A 25,756-nucleotide genomic window follows, 5' to 3' on the forward strand; every position below is an offset into this window, starting at 1 on the left:
TGAACTTGTCCTTCAATAGAATTGGTTTTCTTAGTGGTCCTATATATTTAATTTTATGCATTTAAAAATATCATTATGAAGAGAGGCCAGGGGAATCTGTGACCCCGAGAAGGTTCAGCACCCCTGGAACTGAGTCCCCCTAAGGTGCCTCTAACTCTGGGGAGACCTCTAAGATACTGCTCACATAAGACAGCCATGGAATGAGGTCCCTACCACCTGGTGGCAGCAAACCCTTAGTAGCAGGAAACTGTCCGCATCAGGCGGACACCACACAGACTACCTTGTGATGCCCTGGAGAGACCCCAGGATTGGGAGCCCAGTGTGCTGAGTTTCATCCATGCATGGCCTTGCTAGTTGTATGACCTTGGATAAGTCATGTATCCATCCTTGCCTCAATTTCTGTGTGTGTAGGAGTGGGATAGGTGTACTTGTATGATGACGATGATAACCAACCTTAATTATTGGCTTTAAAGGTTTGCAGAGTGCTTGCTTGCATATACTGTTTGGTGTTCACACCAGTCCTGTGAGGTCGACCTGATGTCCTCATTTTACAGAGGAGCTCAGAAGTGGGATGTAAAGCCTCAGGTCCCCTCTCAGAGTCTTTGGACAGATTCGTGTAAAGCATTGGAACTAAGAAAATATGCCAATACTAGCTTCTACTATTTACTATATTATTGTGATTATTACCTATTGATTTTATTGGAGCAGCTAGGTAGTTCAGTGGATAGACCCTGGTGTCAGGAAGACCTGAGTTCCAATGTGGCCTCAGATACTTTCTAGCTGTGTGACCCTGGGCAAGTCACTTAACCCTGTTTCAGTTTTCTCATCCGTAAAATGAACTGGAAAAGGAAGTGGCAGACTACTCCAATAGCCAAGAAAACCCCACATTCGAGTCACAAGGAGTCGGACACGATCAAAATTACTGACCAACAATTAATTTTGTTATTCTCTTCACCTTATATTTGATGGCACTGAACTAGAAACGGTCCTGGGCCTAGTTGTTGTTTAATGCTGGAGGTCTCCTGCTTAGCTGGATAAAATGAGCAGTTTTTATAATTGAATAAAAGGGTTGGGATCGGAGCTCATCCTCTCGGGAGAATTGAGGAAGCATCCAATGAAGGTGTGGACCAATCCCAATGGTGGGCTGCATTTTCCCACCTCCCGTTCTCTCATCGAATTCATGTTCTGTTTCAGCAGTTGGGAACAACGGTTTGGTCTGGAAGGGGATTGATTTCTGTATATTTTATTGGTTGACATTTCCAAGATATCTGGAGTCTGTAACCGCATAGAGGTGGGGGCAGGAGCTTCTGGCCACACCTTCAGTCATTGGAATTACATGGACCTGAGGTGGTTCTAACCTGGCTTAGGACAGAACAGAATTTGCTGTCAGATGTTAGACTTTGTCCAAAAGGGGCCTCCTCATTAGCACATTCATCTCTAATCTCAGGCCACTTGGTTGGATCTCTCTTTGGGGGGCAGGTGTGGGATTAAAATAACTCACCTATAAGCATTCTGTTCCGAGAAGCATTTCAGGATTGGCTGACTTCCAGGTGGGACTCCTAAAAGCTTGCTCCCTTGGCTGGCCGCCCTTTGTTCGGCCTTGCCTGCTCCCAGGCTGTAGCCTTGGACTTTGCTCTGCTCGCCCCTCAGCAGATGGGAATGGTAACAAGCATCTGTGTAAAGGGTGATTGATGGCGGCTTTTACCCCGGCCTCCTGGTCGGCAACATGGCCTGTCTCTGACTAAAGCCACCCGTATCCCATCCCAGAGTAAAGGCTCTTCTCTGATTCATTGAGGGTCTGGTGTGGTAATATCCCCAGCATTTCTAGAGAGCCCCCGGGGCCCCCCAGTGCTGTTCTTAGAGAAACAAGCCTCAAGAATGAGGTGGTGTAGGTAAGCAAGTATTGTTTTCTCTGTTTTACTGACAGAGACTGAAGTTCAGAGAAGTTAGTGACCAGCCCCAGGCCGCACACTCTTAAGTTTGGGCCAGGGCATCTTTTCTTCCTCTCTGACTCTGGAGGTCTTCTAATTCTTTCTCCAGCATAAGGGAGGGATGGCTGAGAACATCCTAGAGCCACTGCCAAGCTTGCCCTGTTCGTGGAGGCTTTGCTTGGGCCTCCCCACAGAGGTCCCTCTCACGGCCTCTCCCCCATCTTGTCTTGTAGGTGCTGCATTTCTACTGTGATACTTGCTCTGTTCCCATCTGCCGAGAGTGCACCATGGGGCGCCATGTTGGCCATAGCTTCATCTACCTCCAGGATGCCCTGCAAGACTCTCGAACCCTCACCATTCAGCTGCTGGCTGATGCTCAGCAGGGTCGCCAGGCCATTCAGGTAAGTCATCGACGATGTTTGCTCTTGGGTCAAGAGCTTTGAAATTGATGCCCGGGTCCTGATCTCATTGTGGATACTTAACCCACTGTGGGACCTCACTTAGGCTCATGTGGGCTTCATCTGTCCTCATTTGTTAAATGGATTCAGAGCAGGGGGCCCCTCCCAGCTCCACATTCAAAGTCACCCCAGCTGATCTTGCCCCTATGTGGGGGCTCCATGCTGCCTCCATTTTAGAGGAGCACAGCCAGGCTTGAGGTTCTGACCCATAAATCATATCATCGTTCAGTTGACTATTTTTAAACTTACTTTAAAAAAGGAGGTGAGAGCTCAGCTTTGGTTGCGATGGGCTTCCTGTGATGTTGTGAACCTGTGATTTTATTGGCTATGCTTGGCAAGTCTAGGCGCTCAAGAAGAATTGCTTGGGGCACAAAAGTTATGTGAGTTGCCCAGGGTCATACAGCCAGTAAATCTTTGAGATAAGACTTGAACCCAGGCCCTCCCCTCAAGCCAGCTCTCCACTACGCCCACACAGCTGCTAGCTCTGGGCCCAGACATTTGATTTTAAAAGTTAGAGACAAGATGTCAATGTAAGGGGGCTGAAATCTTGCTTTTCCAAAAGACAAAGAATCCACAAGACACTTTCTGTTTAGTTTTTCTTCTTTCATTTTCTTACTGTCTTTTCTTTGGGCCCAGCTGACACCCTCCCTCCCCCATGAACAGACACCCCACCCCCCAAGAGTGGTTTCAGCTGACAGTGGGTGTCACTTTCCACGTTGGGTGGCTCACCCTTCCTTAGGCAACAGGCAGTCAGTATTAAGCACCTATTGTGTGCCAAGGCTTTTAAAACTTGAGCCGTTTGGTCATGATCTGCCTGAGTTTTGTGGGGGTGGGTCTCAGGCACCTCACCCTAGTGATATAAGCCTTTCCCTCTCCCTTGCTATTCACTTGGCTTTCTTCCTGCCCTTCTTGGTCAGGGGGTTAGTGACTGATGGGCCAGAGCAGATTTGGGAGTTTTCGATTAACGAGTAATCAGGGTGGTTTACAGATGATTGGTTCCTGTCCCACTGATTTAAGGCCCTAGTTTCCAGTTAAGCAGGATGGGCCGGGAATGCTCAGCTCTGCACCGTTCATTTCGGTATAGTATAGATCACATAGTCGGCTGCCAAGTGTGGACTGCCTTTTAATTGGAATGACTCGCATAAAGCAGTTACTCTAGTTTCCCTAAAACGGCCTAATCCTCTCCCTCCTCTTCGGCTCAGGGCCCTCATACTATGGGGATGGCGGCTTGCGGAGCAGGTCTGCCAGGGCTCCCCGTTGTGGAGCTGTGTCCTCGGCGCCTGCAGATTGACAAGATGGGGTAGTTTGAGAAACATGCACTAGCCTGGGAAGGACCTGAGATGGTGGCCACCCTGGGAAGAGGGACCATTTGGAATGTTCTTATCCCCTCTGGTTGGACCATCACATTTCCATGATATCAAAGCTGTCATCTGGCCCTGCACCCCTTCTCCCCCCCCCCCCTTTTTTTTTAGCCCTGCCTTGGCATGGGTCATTTTCTCTAATCCACATTCACTTCTGCTGGTCATGTTTTCATTTGCCCTGAAAGCTAGAAGGAACCCTCTGGAGACATTGGCCTAACCTCTAATGTTCTTTAGGCAGGTAGCAGCCATGTAGGCAAGGACTGGAGCTTAAGCAGCCTGCCCAGGGTCTCAGTGGAGCATGTAGGGGGAGGCAGGAAGGACAAGGATGCCAGGGTTCCAGTGTGAGACTCTGGGGCCACGCGTGGCCTCTGGCCCCAGCCCAGCTTGGGGAAGGGATGAAGGGGGTGGGGGTCCTGGATTTAGACCTCACAAGGGGCAGTGGGCAGCATGGCCATCAGGATGAGGCGAGGGAACTTCCCTGGAGATTGAGGATGAGGGATCTTCCCATTGGAAGACTGTTTTCGTGGGTGTTAGAGTGCGTCTGAGAGGCAGTGTGGTGTAATTGTTCAAGGGCCGGCTGTGGAGGCAGAGGATCCGAGTTCAGGGACTCTTAGCTGTGTGTGTTTGTGCTCTGTCTCAGTTTGTTCATCTGTAAAGTGGGGTAGTAACAGGAGCAACCTCATCCTCCTTGTTGTGAGGATCAGATGAGCTCCTTGCTAGGTTTAAAGGTAGGTCACCCCAAGGTCTTGTTTGCCCTGGCACCCCAACCTCCTCCTCCCTTCCAAGGTACACCGGCCCTGAAATCCTAGTGAAATTCTGGTTCTGATCCTCTTCCCCAGCTCAGAAGGGTGATGGGGAAGGGCTGTTGTCCAGGCTGTGGGGCCCGCTGCCCAGGCACCTGGGTTCCTGCTTGGGAGAATCAGGCCCTGGCTTGTTAAGGAGCTTCTCAATCAGGATCTGAGTCGAGAGAAGGAGAGTGAACACAGCCCCTTTTATGATCCGACACTAGCCCCAGTGGGACCAGCCTGACACCACGGACCCACCCTTCCAGCCTTAAAAGAAATTGGGGGTGAGGGGCGAAGCTCCTGAAAATCCTTTCTGGCCTAACTAGTTTCTTTCCTGTGGGAGCTCAAGATAACGTTTGTTCTGGGTGACATTTGCTGTGGGTAGGATTCGATTTGGTCCAGAGTGGTTTGCTGTGTGACTAGGAAGGACTTGGTCCTTCTGGACTGTCCTTGGCCTGATAAACCACCAAAGGGGGACCTTTTTAACCCCGTGAAATATGAAATAAATCAAGTAATTGCTGTGGGAGAAAGGCCTTTGAGCAACTCCAAGCCTTCGCCCCCAGCCCTTATATTCATCATGCCAGAATTCAAAAGTGTGTGAACACACACACGTATTGCTTGCCTACTGTGTGCGGTAGTTGATGAGCATTTATTAGGTGCCTGCTGTATGCTAGGCACAGGCCCAGAGGCTGGGGATCCAGATACCAGTCCAAAACAGCCAAAGACACTCTTGTGCTATTAAGGAGACCAAGGACTCCAGGGGGTGCAGGAGTTGGGACTGCAGGTTTTGGCTGCATGGGGTGCTGGTTGGAGGTGGTGCCAGCCTGGAGTCACTTTCTAGCTGTGTGGCCTGGGGCAGCTTACCTAACCTCTGTAAAATGGGTATAACAGAGGCACCCACCTCCCAGGGTTGTTATGGGGATTAAATGAGACAATATTTTTAAAGCACTTAGTCCAGTGCCCGGCACACAGTGAGTGTTGTGTCAATGGTAATTTTTGTTGTTATTATTTATACTCCTTGTGTGTGTACAAGCAAAGCCGTAACTAAGGCAGGGTGGTTGGTGCGTCTCTCCAGGGTGCTGAAGAGCCTCTGCCTTCCGTCCACTTGGTTTCTTGTGGGTACTTATGGCTGTGCCTGTCTCCCTCATCCAGCTGTCCTCCCCGTGAGGGCAGGCTCTGAGCGCTTTTGCCCTTTTTTGCCTCCCCAGCTTTTAGCGTGGTACTGGGCATGTAATAAGAGCCTAATAAATGCTTCTGGACTGTTAGCTGCCCTGCTTCAGATTTAGACACCTGGGACAATCGGGATGGTAAGAACCGACCTTCAGGGCTGGTTTCTAGTTTACGTGTCGTCTCCTTTGACTGTGTCGTAAGGTTTAGCGTCCTGCTTTCATTAGCTCCCTTTTACAGGAAACTGAGGCAGAGACAAGCAGAGGGTCAAGTGGCTGAGGCCCTGGCCTTCAGACCCAGGCTGTCCAGTTCTTTCTGCTTTGCTCTTGTAGTAGAGACATTTAAAATGCAACAAGAGCAAGACGCTAACTAAAACTGGGGTGCTGCCCGCCCTCCACCAAAATGTGTATTGGATTCTAGAAGGGGGAGCCTAGCAGAGAGAACACTGGGGAGCCTACTGGTTAACTCACTGTAGTATTTGTATAACAAATGGCAATTTCTCCTTTGTTGGGCCTGAAGTTTTCTGAGATGAGATCCCACAGGGAAAGCCCCTGATGTGTCCAGCAGTTTCTGTTCTGGAGCTCTGTGCAGTACCTGGGGGTATGTGGGTGCCCTTGGTTGTTGCCTCCCACCTTGTTAAGAGTCTGATTGACTGGGCTGCCAGTCCCATGCAGGAGCTGGGCTTCCGCCTTTCTTTGCATCTGAAGCATTTAGCTTGGGTTTCTTTGCCTATAAAATGGCGGCTTGGGGTTGGTAGCATTGGACTCTCTTTCCAGCCCCCTGCTTTATTCTTTGCCATTTGGTTTGTCCAGTCTAGCTTTGTTGTCTTAGAGTTTCTCAGCTGCTTTCAAAGCAGCCACTTTGCCCGATGGCACCTACTGTGGCTGCCCTATCACTCTCCCCCAGGTATATCAAAGCTTCTTTGTCAGCAGGGAGAAGAGACCGAGAGCCCACATTTAGGATTTCAGCTCTCAGGTCTGTGGGCGCCCCCCCAGTCAGGGTCTCCTGGGGGCCCCCAGCCGCTGACGCTGATAACGCCCGTGTGTGAGGCAGTGATAAGATATCCTGTGTGAAAGCTCAGTGATCTGCATGTGGGCACTTGTAAATGTTTGATGATTCTGGACTCCCAGGCTCACTCTTCTGCTGGTTTTAGAACCCACGGCTGCCTGTGTAAAAGGGCTAATAATCATCACAGTCAGTGTTTATAGAGTGCTTTCCAAATGGGACCACGTTTGATCCTCACCACAGCCCTGGGAGGGCTGTTCTCTCATTAGCCTCATCGTGCTGATGAGGATGCCGATGCCTTCATCGAATGGAAAGAACCATCAAAGGTTGGTCGGAACTCACAGTGTGACCGAAAAGTGGTGCTTACTGATAAAACCCTTGGATGAATTGATTGAGTTTGCTTATCCAGTGAGCCAGCCTAGGGATGATGATGTATGAGGCGTGGTCATTGCGGGACTGACTCAGGAGAATGTGCAAAATTAATCAGGTTCCATTTTACTATAAATATTTAATTGAACCAAAGCACCCCTCCCCCAACCCTGACCTGGGTCATTGGGTAAATCAGGAAATTTGAGAGACTCCAAAACAAAGGGGATAACCAGGAATGAAAATCAGTTTTTTCTGACGCAAAAGAAGTGAAAAGATTTTTATTGATATTGCGTCAGCATTATCGCCTTAATTCCCATTGTGTTCTTACTATATCACCAGCATCCAGAAAGTTCTGGCCTTTTGTCAGAATTACAGAGATCCTAAAGACAACATCTTGAAGGAAAAAAGATACCCTCAAGATGGTATGGGCCAGCATAACCTGCCCCTCCTGGAGTCTTACTGACTGGGGATTCCCCCCGCATTGCATGTTCTGAGCTCACCCATGCCCTCCCTCTCTCCCAACCCCAGCTCAGGGACCTGGCCCACACTGGCAATTGACAGGGCTCTGTTCATGGTCTCAAATAGGCACTTTGATCTTGACCCATTTAAGAATGCCAGGCAAGAGGAAAGGGGATGTGTGATTGCTTTGGTGGGCGCTGATATCTGCTGCCACTCCCTTCACTCCATTATGCACATCACAGTCTACTGGTCTGTCTCTTAAACATTAAGGGAATGCCATTCCGAAGAGTCAAAGCCTGGAGTCCCCGATCCAAGTAGAGGTTCACTGCAAAGGTCTTTTGAGATCATTAGGCCAACCCCCATTTTACAGATGAGGATACTGAGATCCAGAGAGATGATACAGGTTGTACAAGATCACACATTTGGGCCATGAAACCCAAATACTATGAGCTTTCTACCTTGCTTCTTACCTTCTCATGGGAGTCTCTTTGGGAGATTAGGAGCAATGGGGTGGGAAGGGCAGATTGGCAGTTTATCCACAAGAACAGACATTCTTGGCAGGATTTTGATTCCTCGTCATTCTCAGGCTAGCCTATCTCCCTCTACTACCCTGTCTCATAGAAATCTAGGTGTTTTTTTTCCTTTTTGTTTTGGAGGGGGGAAAGCAAGGCAAGACAATTGTGGGTAAGTGACTTACCCAAGGTCACACAGCTACTAAGTGTGTCAAGTGTCCGAGGCCGGATTTGAATTCCGGTCTTCCTGATTTCAGGGCCGGTGCTCTGCTCACTGTGCCACCTAGGTGCTCCTACTTGGTGGGTTTTAAAAGAGGCATTAATATAATGAGTACTTAAAATCACCAGATTTTCAGTTTAATTCTTCATGGATGATGTCTGCCTGCTTTTGAAGGCTAAGGAGATCTTAGGAAATCTGATTTCTTGGCTCAGCAGGATAAGATTCCCTTTGATATAGGTTCCCATTTTTTCCTTCAAGAAGACTTAGGGGATTTGTTCCGAACACTCTTATCCTGACTCTAGCAAACCAATACCTCTTCCGGGCAGCAGTTTTGGGTGAGTGATGGTGGGGAGTCTTGGTTGTGCAGCCGTACACACTCTGGTGCTGCTTTCTTGGAAGCAGTTTTTATTCCTGCAAGGAGTAGGGTCCAAGGGTTGGCTGCTTGATGATACAGGCTACATTCGATACTGTATTTCAAGTTTTCACCTGTACTTGGCTACACTGGTTTTCCCATGTCAGAGTATCTCTTTAATAGTCCTGACATACACTGTTGAGGTGTAATTTCTCATACAGAGGAAGCCGAGGCTGCCAAATACTCCTTTGGTTACATGTCAGACAGGTGCCAGTCTCTTGCCGTGCCAGCCCTCTGCTCAGGAGCAGGGCTGTGTGATAGCGGCTTCATGTGCAAGGCTCCCCATTGCATAGCTGCTATGGACAAACATCCTATGTGTTGTTTTTGTTTGTTTGTTTGTTTGTTTTGTTCTGTTGTTTCCAGCTGAGCATTGAACAGGCCCAGGCTGTGGCGGAGCAAGTCGAAATGAAAGCAAAAGTGGTCCAGTCTGAAGTCAAGGCAGTCACATCGAGGCACAAGAAGGCCCTGGAGGAGAGGGAGTGTGAACTGCTGTGGAAGGTAAGACAGATGCTATGCCAGACCTGGCTCTTCTCTGTCCAGCTACTGTGAGACAAAAGCCCATGTGCGCCAAGGCCAAACTTCCCAGTAGTGCTAATTTTAGACTTTCACGGGTCGTGTTCTAAATTCGGAACATTGGAGTATTTCATGGAAGTGTTTTGGGGGAGAAAGGGGCCCAGCCTCTGGTGTTGCCAGGACACACTGGTGCATTGTATGGCCTTCTCTCCCAGTCTAGCAACAAGGGCGCTTTTCAGAGCTGGTAGACACCCATGAATGAATGATGCCTGCGTAGAGAAGGCAGCGGGGCAGAGCACAAGGGAGATGACTTTTTAAGGCCAGCAGACTGATAGGAAAGAGGCCTTTGGGGGAATTGCTGGATGGCTCCATTTCCTGGCCCATCCAAAAGACCAGTTTCCTTTTTGTTCTTAAGGCCTTTCCTCCAATTGTAGAGAATGAGATGCCAAGCCTAGAGGGCGATTTTAAAACCAGATGGAGAAAATGACTCATGTCACTCCCTAGAGCCCCCATCGCATCCCTCCTTCTTGCCCAGTCTCATTCTTCACTTAGGAATTGAACATATCCAGAAGGAATATTTAGGCTATCATTACATTCCCTAACAGCAAGATGGTGGCATTCATCAGCATGGACCAGGCTGCCATTGGGTGTAGCCAAACTCTTAATCTTCCTAAGAGTACAGAGCTTGGGCAGGACGTTTACCAAAAGCTGTGCTTTATGGTGGGATGGTAGAGAGTGTGACATAGGTCTATTTTTATTAAATACCCTTCCCACGAAAAGCCAGAGATAGAAATGGATGGGCATTTATTTAGTAGTTATTCTTGGAAGACAAACTGAGTCCTCGAGTCTTCAGACACTTTAGACACTCAAATGCTTCCATTGTTCAGATCTTATATAACATCCCCAAAATGTTAATTAAAAGCGGGAGAGGAGCTATTGGTGCAATTTGAGAAGACTGTCTGTAGCGTATCAAACTATGCAACAAACTTGCTCTTCTGGATTTCTGGATGAAAGGGGCTTTGTCACCTACTGGAAGTTGGGGAGGGGGTTGGTCTTTTGAATGCTCACCTTCAGTGATGCAAAACATCTTTCTTCCCCTGACCTAGCTCTGGGTTTGAGGTGCTGCTGTCTTCCATCCCTTAGGAGAAAATGATGAATTTCTTTCTCTAGTCCTAAGCATTATAGAGTAACCTTTCAGAAGGAAAAATACTGGTCTTGTGTTTATTATAAATGATGAATTTTATTTCGTAGAAAATTCCTTTGTATTTTCACTCCAGTTTTCTTTCCAGTTGCTGTTCATGGTAGCGTCATGCATTTAATTAATCTTAATTGTCTTTGATTTCTTTCCCATGACACTGATTACACTGGCCAACTCAAACCAACCAATTTCTGTGAGTCACTCTCATCTTATATATACTTGGTGTATTTGGCTCCCTAGATTCTGGCAACTCCTTCTCTCCCACAGCCCTTTGGGTTCCGGATTGATGCTTCCCTTCCACATGCCTCTCTTCACCTAGATTCTCTTCTCTATTCTCTGTCTGTCTGTCTCTCTCTGTCTCTGCCTGTCTCTGTCTGTCGGTGTCTATTTCCAAGTCTGCCACCACAGACTTTTACATTTGTCTTCCTTGTCTTTCTCCTCCACATTTTCTGATCTGTTCAAATTTCCCATTCCTGCATGTTGTCCTGTGAGTCATGAAATTGTGCTCATCTTTTCCCTCCAAATCTCAATCACAGACCTTTCTGGGAAGCCTTCCCCATTCCCTAGTTAATATTAACTACCCTGTTGCGGGCCATCCAAACCTTCTCTCTTTTCCATTCAACACTTCTCTGTTTCTCTTTTCTTCTCAGATGCTAAGAGCCGTGATTTTTCTTAATGACAGACCCAGTAATGGTGTTCTGTGTCCTGAGGGCCTGCTGGTGGTTTAACAATTTAGCTTCTGTCTCTCTGAGTCTCCTTAAATGAATTCTGTTCCTAGTCAGCTTTGTTGCTGAGTATGCTAATCAAGCCACTGTTGTTGGTTCATCTCAGTGAGGACTAGCTGGCTGTCCTGCAGTCATGGAGGAGCTTGCACGTTGGCCACAAGGCCTGGAAGGGAGGCCGAGGTCTCAACAAGTAGAGATGTGGTGGGGCATTCTAGGCCAAGAGAAAGCCTGGCTGCAGTTTGGGGAAAGGAGGCTCATCCGTTGGCTTGATTAGGAACACAGGCAGCAGCTGAGTTGAAGAGACCTCATGGGAACTTGGAGAAAGGGACAGGGACTGCCCCAGTGGTTTCACTAGATTCAGTGAGTCTTCCTTCAACCAGTTCCTCTGCCACGGCTGGTCAGCATCTTTTATGACACTCAGAGCTTTTGGGAGTTACCTAGTTCACAGAGACAAGACTTGAACCCAGATCCTCCAGATTCCAAGGCCACCTCTCTCTCCTCCACATGGTGCTACTTCGTAGACCGAGATAAGATAATTGAACTTTGTTTGAAATTTAAATTTAAACAGTATTTTAGTGGATTTTTTTAATGTAGAGATTTTATTTATAGCATTCTCTTATTAGTCAAGGACCGGGCTGCTGTCATTGGAAGTTGGTAAATCCCTATTACTGACAATAACAGCACTGCTTTAATAGAGAGCCTTCCAGCCCACTTGCAGACACTGTAACTCACACCTGGCCTGCATTGGGTGGGAAGGAGTGCTGAGGTGGGGGGGAACTGTGTCAGAGAGAAGAGGGATTTCCACGGAAACATTGCTCCAGGAATTCTGGATCTCAGGCCTCAGCTGGCCTTATTCTCCCTCCAGTATCAATTGATCATTCCTGCTAAGCTCCCCTAAAATATTTTGCCTGGTAGCAATAACAGGGAAAAGATCCCCGAAAAGAAGCCAAACTCAGAACAACTGGGAAAAACCCCTCAGCGCAAAAAACTTAGTAACTCTCTGCGAGAAAGAGCATTAAAGTTTCTGTAACTCCTTCCTCTCAGCATATGTGGGGGGCCTGTGACAGCAGAATGTTAAATACATAATCAAGTGATATCATTGACTACTGGTTGTTTTGTTTTGGCTATTTTTTTTTTGTCACAAGAGAAGAAACAATTTTGTGGGGTGGCAATGGTAGTATTTCCTTAAAAGGCCTGATGTAAAACCAAAAGATCTTAATAAAACTTTCTAAAAGTGCTTCAGTAAGCAAAATTAGATTCCTGAGAGTCTGTCGATTCTAAGAGGTTTCAGTGACTCAGTTTCCTTCTTAGGCCTGTTGGGAGCTTTTTGTACCCCCAAAGATATAAAAGTTGACTGTCACTTGTCACTTTTCACAAATAGTTTTCAACAGGGCCTCTTCCTTTTCTCCTCTTAGGTGGAGAAGATCCGACAGGTCAAGGCCAAGTCTCTGTACCTGCAGGTGGAAAAGCTTCGTCAGAACCTCAACAAGCTAGATAGCACCATCAGTGCCGTGCAGCAGGTCCTGGAGGAGGGACGGGCCATGGACATCCTGTTGGCCCGTGACCGCATGTTGGCTCAGGTCCAGGAGCTGAAGAATGTCCGGAGCCTCCTAAAGCCCCAGGAAGATGACAGAGTGATGTTCACCCCCCCAGACCAGGCCCTGTACCTGGCCATCAAATCCCTGGGCTTTGTCAGTAGTGGGGCTTTTGCCCCCTTGACCAAGGCCACCGGGGAGGGCCTCAAGCGCGCCCTCCAAGGCAAGGTGGCCTCATTTACCGTGATCGGGTATGACCATGATGGGGAACCACGCCTTTCAGGGGGAGACCTGATGTCTGCGGTGGTGATGGGGCCTGATGGGAATCTGTTTGGTGCTGATGTCAGCGATCAGCAGAACGGTACATACCTGGTCAGCTACCGGCCACAGCTGGAGGGTGAGCACCTAGTCTCTGTTATGATCTGCAACCAACACATCAAGAACAGCCCCTTCAAGGTGCTGGTCAAGTCTGGTCGTAGCTATGTGGGTATCGGGCTGCCCGGCCTGGCCTTTGGCAGTGAAGGGGACAATGACGGGAAGCTGTGCCGCCCTTGGGGGGTCAGCGTGGACAAGGAAGGCTACATCATCGTGGCCGACCGCAGCAACAACCGGATCCAGGTGTTTAAGCCCTGTGGCACCTTCCATCACAAGTTTGGCGCACTGGGCTCGAGGCCTGGCCAGTTCGACCGCCCTGCTGGAGTGGCTTGCGATTCCTCCCGGAGAATTGTGGTGGCTGACAAGGACAATCATCGCATCCAGATTTTCACATTTGAAGGGCAATTCCTCCTCAAATTTGGGGAGAAAGGCACAAAGAATGGACAGTTCAACTACCCTTGGGATGTGGCAGTGAATTCGGAAGGCAAGATTCTAGTCTCTGATACACGCAACCACCGGGTCCAGCTGTTTGGGCCTGATGGGGCCTTCCTGAACAAGTACGGCTTTGAAGGGGCCCTCTGGAAGCACTTTGATTCCCCCCGGGGTGTGACCTTCAACCACGAAGGCCATCTGGTGGTGACTGACTTCAACAACCACCGTTTGCTAGTCATCCACCCAGACTGCCAGTCTGCTCGCTTCCTGGGCTCAGAGGGCACAGGCAATGGGCAGTTCCTGCGCCCTCAAGGGGTCGCAGTGGACCAAGAAGGACGCATCATAGTTGCCGATTCCAGGAATCATCGTGTGCAGATATTTGAATCCAACGGCAGTTTCATATGCAAATTTGGTGCTCAGGGAAGTGGCTTTGGCCAAATGGACCGGCCCTCCGGCATCGCTGTCACTCCAGATGGCATGATCGTCGTGGTTGATTTTGGAAACAATCGAATCCTCATCTTTTAATAGAAAGTGTTGGCTTTGTTCTTGCAGTTGTTTGGGGGGGTGTGGTGTCGTGTTTTTTTTTCCATTTTGAATTTCAAAGAAGAAACTGTCTCAGGGAAATTTTTTTCTTTATTATGAGAACAAAAAAAGTACAACGTTACTGAAGACCTACCTCATCTTTATTTTTTTACAGATGAATGTACTTCTCTTTCTGCAGGGATTGAGCCTGGGAAATTATAGATTCTATCTACCTCATGTTCTTTGGGTTCCCTCCTCCCTTTGTTCCTTTCCCCACCCCCTCCCTTCTCAGCCCAGTGCAGATTTTGTATTTACCTCCATCCCCAAAATGGGTTATTGAATGCACAAGCCACGATTGGATTGGTTATCATGCTGTCACTGGATTGGTCGTGTGCGATCAAAGCTTTCTAGAGAGGAAGCCAAATGAGGCTCTCTAAACTTAAAAAAAAAAATACAGAAAAACAAGATTAAAAAAAGTAGGGTTAGATACTTAGAGCATCTGTGTTCCGGATTCTAGACTGTGGTTTGTGGGTTTCTGCCTGTGTTAAGTGTGTTTTGGTATTAAGCCTTTTAAAAACTTTTTAAAAATGCTGCGACAGAGAACATTTTCCTCTTACCCTTTCATACCTCAGTATGTTTGACTTCCTGTTCAGCATCTTTTTCTTATTTTTGGAAAATATGGGTGGGGTGTGCCAGCTCAGAAGAGCAGGCCTTTCATAGTTTGGGGTTCTATTTTAGAGGAGTATGTGCAGTATCCCTGCCCCAAATGGTAAAGCCAAGGACATGGCGCACATCTTGTTTTTTGATGACTTTTATTAAAATATCCAGTGTTTTGGGGGGATGGTTTTGTGGGGAAGGGAGAATTGTAATCTGTTAGAAAAAATGGTTAGGAAGAATGGAAGTCATCTAATTCGTGGATTTAAAACTTTTAAAAAATATGTGTGTGTGTGTGTGTGTGTGTGTGTGTGTGTGTGTGTACACATCAGTAGAAGTTAAGAAACATGCAAAATTGTTGTCAAGGGCATGGGGATAGCCGAATGTTGTGTGTTGTAGCTAGGAATTTCTTTTTTTTTTTTTTTCCCAAGCGTGATGGTGGTAGGTGGAAGAATAAAGTTTTTATTTTAAAGCACAATTTTTTACAGCTTTGGAAGTTCAGGGAACAAAAACCTTTAACTGTCAGATTTGTTAACATGTCCCTTGGTTCCCTTGCCTCCCCCAACCAAAAAAAAAATTTCTTGGATTTTTTGAGAAGTCACTTTAACTGCATCATTTGCTGAAAAGTGGTGCTGCACAGGAGACTTGATATAGTCAGCATTAATTCCTCGGAGTGCTTTTGAATGTAAAGCTCTTTTCCCCTCTGAAATATCCCCCCTTCGGATGTTGATGGTGGCAGGTGAAAGTGAGCGAGGAGGCCGCCTCCTCTGTACTCTGCTTCAGGCAGTTCCAAAGAACAAAAGCCAAATGGAGCATCCAGACCTGTGGCTACTTGGGAGGGCATGCTGTTTCTAGCTGGGCACAAGTTTCTTCTAGTGACCTTTTCTAGTGGCTCCTCATCTGTCTTGAAGAATAAAGCCGAAATTGTGCATACTGTACAGGGGCAGAGACTGGCCTTTTATTTTCTCTCATTATTCGGAGATGCCAGTTGCTTCTCACTTTGTCTCTCAGTGAGTGAGGGTTTGGAAGCTGCCTACTTTTCAGTGGTCAGAAGCCTAATGGATCAACTTCTGTTTCCATCCTGGAAGGAGCAGTGAGCCATATTTGAAAAAGGTCATAGCCCAAGTAATCTAGTGACTTGGGAGAGAGCTGTTTCTTTTTGACACCTAGGAGAAAATAGCCCAAAGTGGTCACTGAATTCCCTTGTCCAGACACCTTATTGTGGCAGCTTTGTCTTGGATTGGGGCATTGGAATTGGATGATGGCTCGAGGTCTGTCTTTACTTTGCTGTCTTCTTCTCTCCCTGATGCTCCTTCCTTCCTTGTTTCTTTTCCTTTCTCTCTCCTTTTGCGTTCTTGAGGTCTTCCATTCCTAAACTAAAGACCTTTTGTGTATCCAAGGAAGAGAGGACACTGTATCCACAAAATTCTCAGTGTAGCTCCAAAAATTGCAAGTGTATCCACTGTCTCTTACAGGAGGTAAAGTATTGAAAGTAGAAGCCAGACCACTCTCCCTTGTGGAAGCTGAGCCTGGCAAATCCCTTATTGTAGGCAAGGCATTGCAACAGAATGTTAGCTTTTGGGAAGGAAGGTAAGGGGTAAAATAAACTGTATGTGAATGGTTTCCATTTCCTAATTACCCCTAATGCAATGCCTCTAATTATGAAACCTTTCCCACTTTCTTTAGCTGTCCCCACTTTTGTCCCAAATTCTAAATTCTCATTGGATTCTTTCTTTCTTATGGTTAAACAAGTGTTGGGGAAGGTCTTATTTTATTAGTGAGAAAATAATATCCTAGCATCCCTTAAAATACCAAAGACAAGTGGTTTTAAAAGCTTTAAACATATTTCAATTCTGGGAATCTTTATAGATTTTTTTGTTCTTAATCTTGACTTTCCTGGTTGGTCAAGGTGGTCTGCCCAGGAATAGTCATGTTGCCTCTGCCTGTTATTCTAGCACATCTTTCTTTGTGCCTATAATCTCCTGCTCTGTTCCCCCAGACATTTTGGGGGGAAATTTTGAGACCTGGATGACGCATTAGCTTTTTGTTGACCAGCCGTAACAGATGTATCAAGAACTTGGTTGTTTTGGCTCTGAAGATGGCTATCCTCTTGTCATGCCTGAGAGCATTAAAGCTTTGTGTGATCATAGGTGACCTTCACTGACCCGTATCTGGGAGCCATATAAGCTTGGAACAAGCTCTGTGTTTAAGGGACTGAAATCAGAAGTGGATTGCTTGGCTCTCTGCCTTGGCAGTGTGGCTCCTTTTAATTCAGTGGTTCAGCAGCACTAATGTGCCTGGCTGTCATTCAGAGAAATGCATGTCACATTTGGAAAGCCATTGTTTGTAAAACATTACCATCTGTGGATCCTGACTGGCATTCCTGTCCTCCAAGAGTGCAAAGCACTCTTGAAGAATGTTAGTCTAGCTTCCAACATGGTGGGTCTTCATTCAAAGGGCAGAATATAATGAAAGCCACCATCTAGTACCCCCAGGGGGGTGGCTGTTCCAAAAGCATCCAAATTCCTCTTCTTTGCATATTTACTTTACATTATGAGGTAATGCAGAAGTATCCAGGGAGGATAGAGCTTAGGTCAATCAACATGAGAACATGAGAGAAGAGAACAGTTTGCTTCCTATGAAGACATGACTTTGAGAAACCTTCCAGGAACTTCCTTTGGTTTTAGTACAGTGGGTGCTGAGGGTGGGAGAAAGGCGAGGTGCAGAAGAAAGATCAGTTAAGTTTTCATCCAATCTACTTTTACAAACTGAGGCAGATGGATTTGTGCACTGAAACTCTCCTGAAGGAATTCACATAATGGGTAAAACCACTTTGGGGGGGTGCTGATGACCTTTCAAAAGTGTGGTCAGCTAAAACGAACTGCTTCCTGCAGCTAAAGTGACCATTAGGCAGTCCTGCTGCCAAGCCTGTGACACAACACATAAGCAGTAGCCCTGACACTGTATAATGCAGTAAGTACCCTAGGTGAACTAGAACAAAACCTTCCAGTGGGTACCAGTTTTAGTATAACTTGGGGGAAATTCCAGAAGAGTGTACCATAAAGATGACCTGAAATCTAACATTGGGCCAAAAACTTCCAAGTTGCAAACAGAATTAGGGCACTTCGTGTTTGGCTTTCAATGAGATAACTTGAGATCGGCTTTTTTAGTTAGTTAAGCCAAAGCTTAATTTATTTGAAGAGAGAAGTCTTTAGGCTTGGTCTAGCAGAATTGTGTTTGTTTGTCTGTTTTCTTCTTTCAAAGATTGTGAGATTTCTGTGTTTGGTAAATGAGTGAAAGTCGTGCCAAAGTTTTGTGGGTTTGTTTTTTTTCTTTTGTGTTTTCTTTAAAAAAAAAAATTTACGTGGTGCCAAAAAAAAGGAACTAGGGTATTTATTTAAACACCTCTTTTTGGAGTTTGTTTCCAACAGTCTGGAGCTGTATAAAAATCAAACACTGGTACTTGCGTTAGACAAATATGCCTCTGATCCTGAGTCCCTCTCTCCGAATACTCGGGGCTCCCTGCTTGCTGATGACGCAGGATGCACAAACCATTACACCTGTTTTATTTTTTTAATTCTTATTTGAAAAGTTGTTGGGTTTTTGTCGTTTGCTTTGTTTCTACCTCATTTTTAGAGAGACAGCATCTACCTCACTTGAGCGCTCAACAGGTCTCTAGTATTAATCTATTTGAGGGGGAAAAAAACAGTTCTCCCACGCCTACAGAGTCAAACACATCCATCCATCCATCCATCCATGCATCCATCCACCTACAGAGGATTTTGTTGACTTTCAGGAGAACTGTTCGGTTACCCTGGTTAGAAAAACTCTGAACTTAAACCAAATGTTCTTAAAAAAAACTCAAGCAAACTTAGTCCCCAGATCCAAATAGTTCTTAACAAATTGGACTCTTTATTTTAATGAAGAGTTATGCAAACTTGTTTTAAAAATCCACTTTTTTTCAGTATTAAAAGCAAAAACTACTAGTCATTTGAAATCTATTTGGAATTTGAATTTGCAACATTCTTACATCCTCAAGACCTTTAGGTCTCCTCTCTTCAAGAGAAAAATATTTTATTTTATGTTTGGATGTTTACAAATACATCCTGTTAGAGAAGATTGTATTGCTCTAAATGCTTTGGACGGCAGAGCTATCTATACCAAATGTTTGAAGGGAATGAGAATTGTTTTGACTTGGTGATTGTATTTGTCGTTTTCTTGACCCAGTGGGATGTCTTCCACCATGACCCATATAGCAACCCACTTCTGTTCACATTTGGGGGAGAACTCTTTGAGTGAATGTTTTTTGTTTTTGTTTTTTGCTACCAAAGGTAATCAGAGGGGGATTTTTTTTGGTTGTTGGCTTTTGTTTTGTTTAAAATTAAATAATAAAAGTTGAGAAGCACATTACTGGAAGGTAGGGTTGATCTTCCTTTCCCCCCCACTTCCTTTTTTTCTAGGTAGTTCCAGAGTTGAGGGTGGGGGAGTGTCTAGAACACCCCCCAGAGTTCCAGTGCATTGGGTTTATGTCATGGTGAGAAGACATGCCTCTATTTAAAATAAATAAACTGATCTTACGGGTTAACATTAAGCCAGATAGGTGGGAAGTTTCCTACCACTGTTTAACCAATGTTGGTTCTAAAAGCTTGTGAGTTCCTGCATGGTCTTAGACCCTCTTAATGATTGTATGAACGTTACAAACTCAGGTAAATTGTTTGTGAAGGCTCTTCTTTCACAGAGCATCCAGACTGAATGTTACCTGTCTATCAAGTGAACGGAGTCGCTGCCTGCCAGGCCTTTGCCTCTTTCTGTGTGTAGTTTGCTTCTTAGTCTGCTTAGCTTTTTTGTCCCCTCAAGGATATCTCCGTCCTGGTCCTGGGGTTCTGTGTGTTATCTTCTGGTGGAGGGTGGGTTTTTCCCCTTTTTTTTCCCCCTTTAAATCAGTACGGGTTAAGTGGTGGGGTGGGGTGGGTGGGGTATCATTAAAAACTAGGTTATAAGATTTGGTAGGGTGGGTGGGAGGGGCCTGTTAGCATGGTTTATGAGAACCTGGCTTACTCTGTCTATTGGCTGTTGTGTCTTGCCTTGGCAGAGACATTTACTCCAAGTGAACAACATGGGACTCTTGGGTCTTTTTTGGTGGGGTGGGAGGAGGGTGTATTCAATGCTAAGAAATCAAGAGGTAGAATGGGAGAGCAATCCTGGTGTCCCTACGACAGACCTGAGCCTTGCCTTTTGACTTGCCAGGGTCAGACGTGATCTGGGAAGACCACCACCCTCAGAGTAGAATTTCCTTATTCTTCAACAGCTGGCCAACTTTGTCTTTGGCTATTCCCCTGCTGCAGGGCTGGGATGTTGCTGTTTTCCACTTCTCAGTTGTCACAATACTCAGTGGGCATCAATTCGTCTTAATTTGGCTGGCTCTGTCGTCCTCCTCTAGAGGGGAGAAGACGAAGGCATGCTCTTTCGCCTCCCAAAACAGTTTTGACCATCAAATCCCAGGTCCTACAGGTAGCCAGGCATGACAGGCAATGGACAGAGGTGTTCAAAAACTCTTGTGTAGACAGAGGCTTCTGAATGTATCACTGTGGTCCATGGAGAAGGCTGGAGAAGGTAGCAAGGAGATGCCGTGTCAGCTACCAGCAGCCTTAAAACAAAGTTGGTGTCTCTTTGGACCTTAAAATTGTTCCTATGCAGTTTATTTTATTTTTGTTTAATCAAATAAATGTGAGGGTTTTTTTTTCATCGAAGCTGTGTCGGTGTGATTTATTCTTGGGGAGTCCCATGCGGAAAGGCTGAATTAGATGAACTTTGGAGCCCAAGCAGGGGTGTTTTCTCTAAACACTTTATATCCTTATAACCTTAAAGCTTTATGTGTTCCAAAGGATCCTATCTCTACATCTTTTGTTAATTTTTTCATTTGTGGCTTCCAGCTCTCACATCTAAAATCTTCCGTTCACGTCATACATAGCGGGGAAAATCCCCTAGACTTAAAATCAGGATCACCCACCTGAGTTTGTCCCTTACGCATCACTCTTCGGCCTCATTTATTACATGAGGAGGCCACCTAGGTGATCTCCAAGGCTCTTTCCAGCTCTTAAAGCAATGAGTCCCATGGCAAACTCAGGACACGTTTTATTTAGTGGAGATCAGTTGACCAATTTGGCAATTTAAAGTTATGCTGTGTAGTAGTGACAGGAGGTACCTTACCCAGCAGTCCTCCAAATGTGGTAGCAAAGATGGCAGCCTCAAGAGGTGATTAGGCAGACCCTTTGCTCCCCTGGCGTTACTTGGCCCAGTCTCATCAGATTTGCTGGGCAAGTAAGGGCTGACAGGTGACCTGTTCAATTTTTGCTTTTGTTAGCAGTGTCCTACATTGTCCTAAAACGGAGATTTCCTATGTAAACGTTTCTCAGCATATTCTTTCCAGGAGCACATTTTGTCTGTATCTCCTTTTGTGTCCTGTTATCTACTTAATATCACTGGTCACAGGAACTGTCACTTTGCTATATTATAATGGGGCTGGGGTGGAGGACAGGAATGTCTTATTTTACTGACATAGGTTACTCCCATCCATATCGTGCTGCCTAGTTGTTTGGGTCTGGAGAGGCTGAGGACTTTCCCAGAGGTGATAACTGCCCTTTGTCAGAGGTGGGAGTCTAGCTAGGCCTTCCTGACTGCCATGCCAAACTACCCCCTTTCCTGTTGTACTTATTAAAGTGAATCATGTTGGGTTTTGCTTCACTGGCATTCAGTGCCTTGATTAAAAAAAAAAAAAAAGGTGCTTTGGCTTGGAGTTGCAGGAAAATGGTAGCCCTGGATTCTGTGGACCTGGGTTGAAATTCTGCTGCTGACATTTGCCAAGTCACTGCCCCTCTCCAGGTACTAGTTTGCTCATCTGTAAAATGAAGGTGGAAGGCAGGCCTGAAGGCCTCTGGAAGTCACTCCTTCCAGCTGATTCTATGAACAGTGACCGTGAGGACAGGAGTGGGCCTGCCACTCCTTTAGTGCAGGGACCACTCCTTGACCTCCACATGGCACTACTGTAGTCCACCCTCGGCTGAAGCCCTGTGAGGAGGGGAGCACCCCAAATGAGGACGACCTGGACAAGAACAGGACCTTCGGACAACATTTCCAGATTGGTGGGAGGCATGGAAGTGGGATGAGATGGGAGGAATCCCAGCTCCCAGAGCCACAATCAGGTTTAGAAATGCCACTGGAGGCCATTTAATCCAGCTCCTCGTTATAGAGATGAGGAAACTGAAGCCCAAGGGGGCCTTTGGGCTGAAGGACACACAGGTAGTCAGTGACTGAGGTGGTGCATTGAGCCAGGCTGCCTGAACCAGGAGCTCATAGGCTATAGCTTGAGGGGTCATCTAATCCAACAGCCTAGTTTTAGATGAGGGACAGTACAATGAGCAAGTGTCTGGGCAGGATTCAAACTTGGGTCCTCCTGCTGCCACAGCCAGCACTACCCATTGCTCCACACTGCCTTATTTAATTTTGACACCAGGGCTCTTCTATCTGAACAGACTTTTATTCTTTTTGTTACAGTAGTCAGGAATGGTCAAGACTTGTTTGCTTTCTCTCCCGTGTCCTGGCGTATATGTCTGAGGCTGCTCTCTGGCCCTTCCCAGAACAAAGCATTTGTCAGGCACCTACTATGTGCATGGCACCAGACTGATTAATAGACTCTGTTGCGGTGTAGCTGAGGGAAAATCTGCAGAGATCAGAGGGCAGGGGGTACTGAGCGGGTGCCCAGGACCTGGGCTCCCATGTTGCCACTCAACAGACCTCATTTGGTCAAGGAGTCCAGGAATGATGGGAACCTACTCTCTCAACATCAAATGCCCTACTATGTACAGAGGACCATGTGGATGCTGGAGATCAACAGCAGCATGAAATCTACTGAATAGACTTACAGGTCAGTAAGTGAGCAGCAGCTTGGGGAGGTTTTCTTGTTGAATGCTTGCCTCATGCCTGCTTTGGACTGATTTAGATTCCTGGACTGCCTGTTAACACCTTTAGGTCCAATTGTGACTGGTGCCTGTGGCACATACAAGGCACTTAGTGACTGCGTGAGGCAGGGCAAGTTACTTTCCCTTTGGGGCCAAATGCAGCAGAGAGGACCCCATTCAGAAGCCCAGGCTTCAAGGCCTGGTTAGCCAGGCTGTTTGGCTAGAAGAATTGGAGGGTTGGAAGGGCCTCATCTGACATCTTACCCAGAAGGAATTCCTGCCATCACAGGCTTGGCATTCTCTGTTTGAGGACCTCCAGTAAGAGGAAACTCACTGCCTCTTTTTAAGGCAGTCCATTTCACTTGAGGAAGCTTGGTTTCCCTCTGATTTCCAGTTTTCTGAGGCCAAGCTGAATAGGTTTAATTCCTTTTGCAGGACAGCTTTTCATTTCCCTGAACGTGGCTTCTCCAGACTAACCACCCCCAATCCCAAAGAGAAAGAGTGCCAGAAGGAATGTTGGAGATCACCTCATCTTCAATTTTACAGATAAAAAGAAATTGATTCCTTCAGCAAGTCCTCCGATGTTTGAACCTCTTTGCCATTTTGGTTTATTTCTTTTCTTCCTTTCTCTGGCTTAGTGTCTTTCTAAAAGTGTGGTCCCTCAAATTGAACCTAATATGCCAGGTGTGGTCTCACCTGGGCAGAGCACTTAATATTGACCTCCTCATCCTTCAAAAACTCCTCTCTAATGCAGCCCAAGTGCCCACCAAGACCCCTAGATCTTTTTCAGGCAAACTGCTACCTAGCTATGCATCATCCTCCTGTACTTATGACCCAAGTATAAGCCTCTAAGGTTGTTTCTCCTTCCAAATTCAGTTCCTTTGGCTGTTCAGAAATGGTTGGACCAACCTGACTGCCAGAGTCCCTTCCAGCACAGCAGCAGAATCTAAGATAAGGCACTGAATTTAAATGAATTTCATTTTTATTGGGCTATATCCCAAGTGCACTAATGAAGCCCTAAACAGTAGTCCTGAAAATCGGAATAGATTAGACTCCGGACACCCAGGGCCTCACTCCTGGGGAGAGTAGGAGTTTGAGAGAAAAGTCATCGCTGTTCAGCTCCCATGCAAATCAATGCAGCTGTGACAATGTGGGGGGGAGCTGAGGAACCCCAGCATTGGTTTTCAAAGGCTTTGAGTGACGTTGCTGCCTTCCAGCTAAACCCATCAGGAGGTGGGAAATGCTGAAACAAGGCATTAGCATTTGGTGCCTGTGAAAACCCTGCATTCCTGGGGGGAGGGGAGGAACGAGAGGCAAAGCCCAGGGCCGCTCGCTATTCAGACCCGAGGACCACACAGGCACTCAGTATCTACAGGAGCTCCCAGAGAGGTGGGGAGAAGGCTTTCCGGGGTCTCAGAGATGCATAGGACATGGAGCCATTTCCCTAACGGCCGGCCGGTGTGTTCTGAAACTTGCAGAAAAGCAGCTTTTCCAGACGCTCACTACAACGGATGGCTTCCCCTAGGATTCCAGGATTGAATTAAGTTCACTTTTCTCCACTTGCACCCAAGTTCCCGACTGGCTCTGCCAGCTGAAGCAACTGCATCTTTCAGGCTGTCCCCCTTCTGAAGCCAGACCTGGTTTCTTTGGGTGGGACAAGCCAGATTCTGAAAAGAAGGGGTTCTACAGGCCTCAGAATGAGCCGGCTCTTCGGATCGGGGTAGGTCTTCTAAACACAAAACAGCGGGAGCCGTCACAACTGCACTCAGACTTCTGGGACACCCCACATCTGCACGAATTTTTCATCCCTGCACCCTCGGGGCATAGCACATAGAAGGCCCTTGGATTTTTAAAGGCAGGTGGAGTGACACAAATAACCCACTTCCCATGGTCCCAGCATCAGAAGGTGGTTGGGAGAGTTACCTGAGACAGAGAAATGCAGAAGTCTCTTACTATTGGGCCATGGGTATCAATCAGCATTTAGGGAGGCACCTATTATGGACCAGCCACAATGGCTGCCTGGGAGCTCAGACTGTCAGAACGTGAGCTAAGAAATCTGAGCTGTTACGGTGATCATTACTGGGCTGCCCTTTGTCTTGGATTCCATGTCTAGTATGGTGCCTGGTATGCAGTAGGTGCTTAATAAATGGGACTTTTTGGAGGAGTTTTAGGGCCTTGAGTGGCCAAAATCCACCTCTGCTCTGGAAGTCACACGGGGCCACTTAGCTAAGATGAAGCTTGTGGTTGTCATTAAGTCATGCTCCATGGACCACAGCCCACCAATACTATCCATGGGGTTTTCTTCGCAAAGACACTGGAACATTTGCTGTTTCCTTCTCCGGCTCATTTTAAAGATAAGGAAACTAAGGCAGACAGGGTAAAGTGACTTGCCCAGGGTCACACAGCTAGGAAGGTTCTGAGGCCAGATCTGGACTCAGAAAGATGAGTCTTTCTGACTCCGGGCTCAGCGTTCTGTGCACTATGGTGCCCTCTAGCTGCCCCTAAAATGGTTAGTCAGGTATACTCCTGCCAGAGCCTTTCTCTTATCAGCGAATCCACTGCCAGCTCTGAGAACTTGGCACTTCAGAGTGCCTGTAGTCACACTGGGGATTTCAACACATCCTTCAGCCCATATCCAGTGCTCTGTCCAGTACTGATGGTCAATTGGGAGGAGATCTGAGAAACTATCCAGGGCAGGGATGCCCAACCTGGGCAGTCTGCTGGAGCCCATGGGGGCTTCTCAGAACACAATTTTTATTATAGACCCAAACATTCTGAGTTCCCAGCTTCTGTCCTAATCCAGAGGGTATCTGGCTGTAGTGAATCTCCAAAGGCATTACTGGATGGCCCCTTCATTCCCTCCCTAGAGCAGCAGCGTCTAAACTTCACTGGAAGGATGGAGCTGCCACTGTAGAGTTAGAGAAGGCCTCTCAATTGAAGCTCAGGGGACCTCAGCAAGTCTGCAAAGTTCCATCTTCTTTCTCAGAGGGCAGAGCCAGCCTGGGCTCAAGAAGTCTGTGACTCATCCTCTTGGTCGGCTGGGGGCCATCTTAAACCTTGTCTTGGTGAACACCCCTAACCTTTTCATTCATGAAACCTCGGGAAATCCATTTCATCCAATCCAATTCATGAAATCCAATCGGGAGTGGGAAGGATCTCAGAGAT

General features: G+C 46.8%; 1 protein-coding gene across 1 annotated transcript in view; it reads left to right on the forward strand.

Moving 5' to 3' along the window:
• Nucleotides 1-13,982, forward strand: part of TRIM71 (tripartite motif containing 71) — an 81,038-nt gene extending 67,056 nt beyond the window's left edge. The window contains exons 4-6 of the mRNA XM_036758474.1: nt 2,165-2,332; nt 9,043-9,177; nt 12,531-13,982. Coding sequence (XP_036614369.1) covers nt 2,165-2,332; nt 9,043-9,177; nt 12,531-13,982 — 1,755 coding nt within the window. The remainder of the gene's footprint in view (nt 1-2,164; nt 2,333-9,042; nt 9,178-12,530) is intronic.
• Nucleotides 13,983-25,756: the final 11,774 nt, after the last annotated feature.

The sequence above is a fragment of the Trichosurus vulpecula genome, chromosome 5, assembly GCF_011100635.1.
Source record: "Trichosurus vulpecula isolate mTriVul1 chromosome 5, mTriVul1.pri, whole genome shotgun sequence".
NCBI classification, from domain to species: Eukaryota; Metazoa; Chordata; class Mammalia; order Diprotodontia; family Phalangeridae; genus Trichosurus; species Trichosurus vulpecula.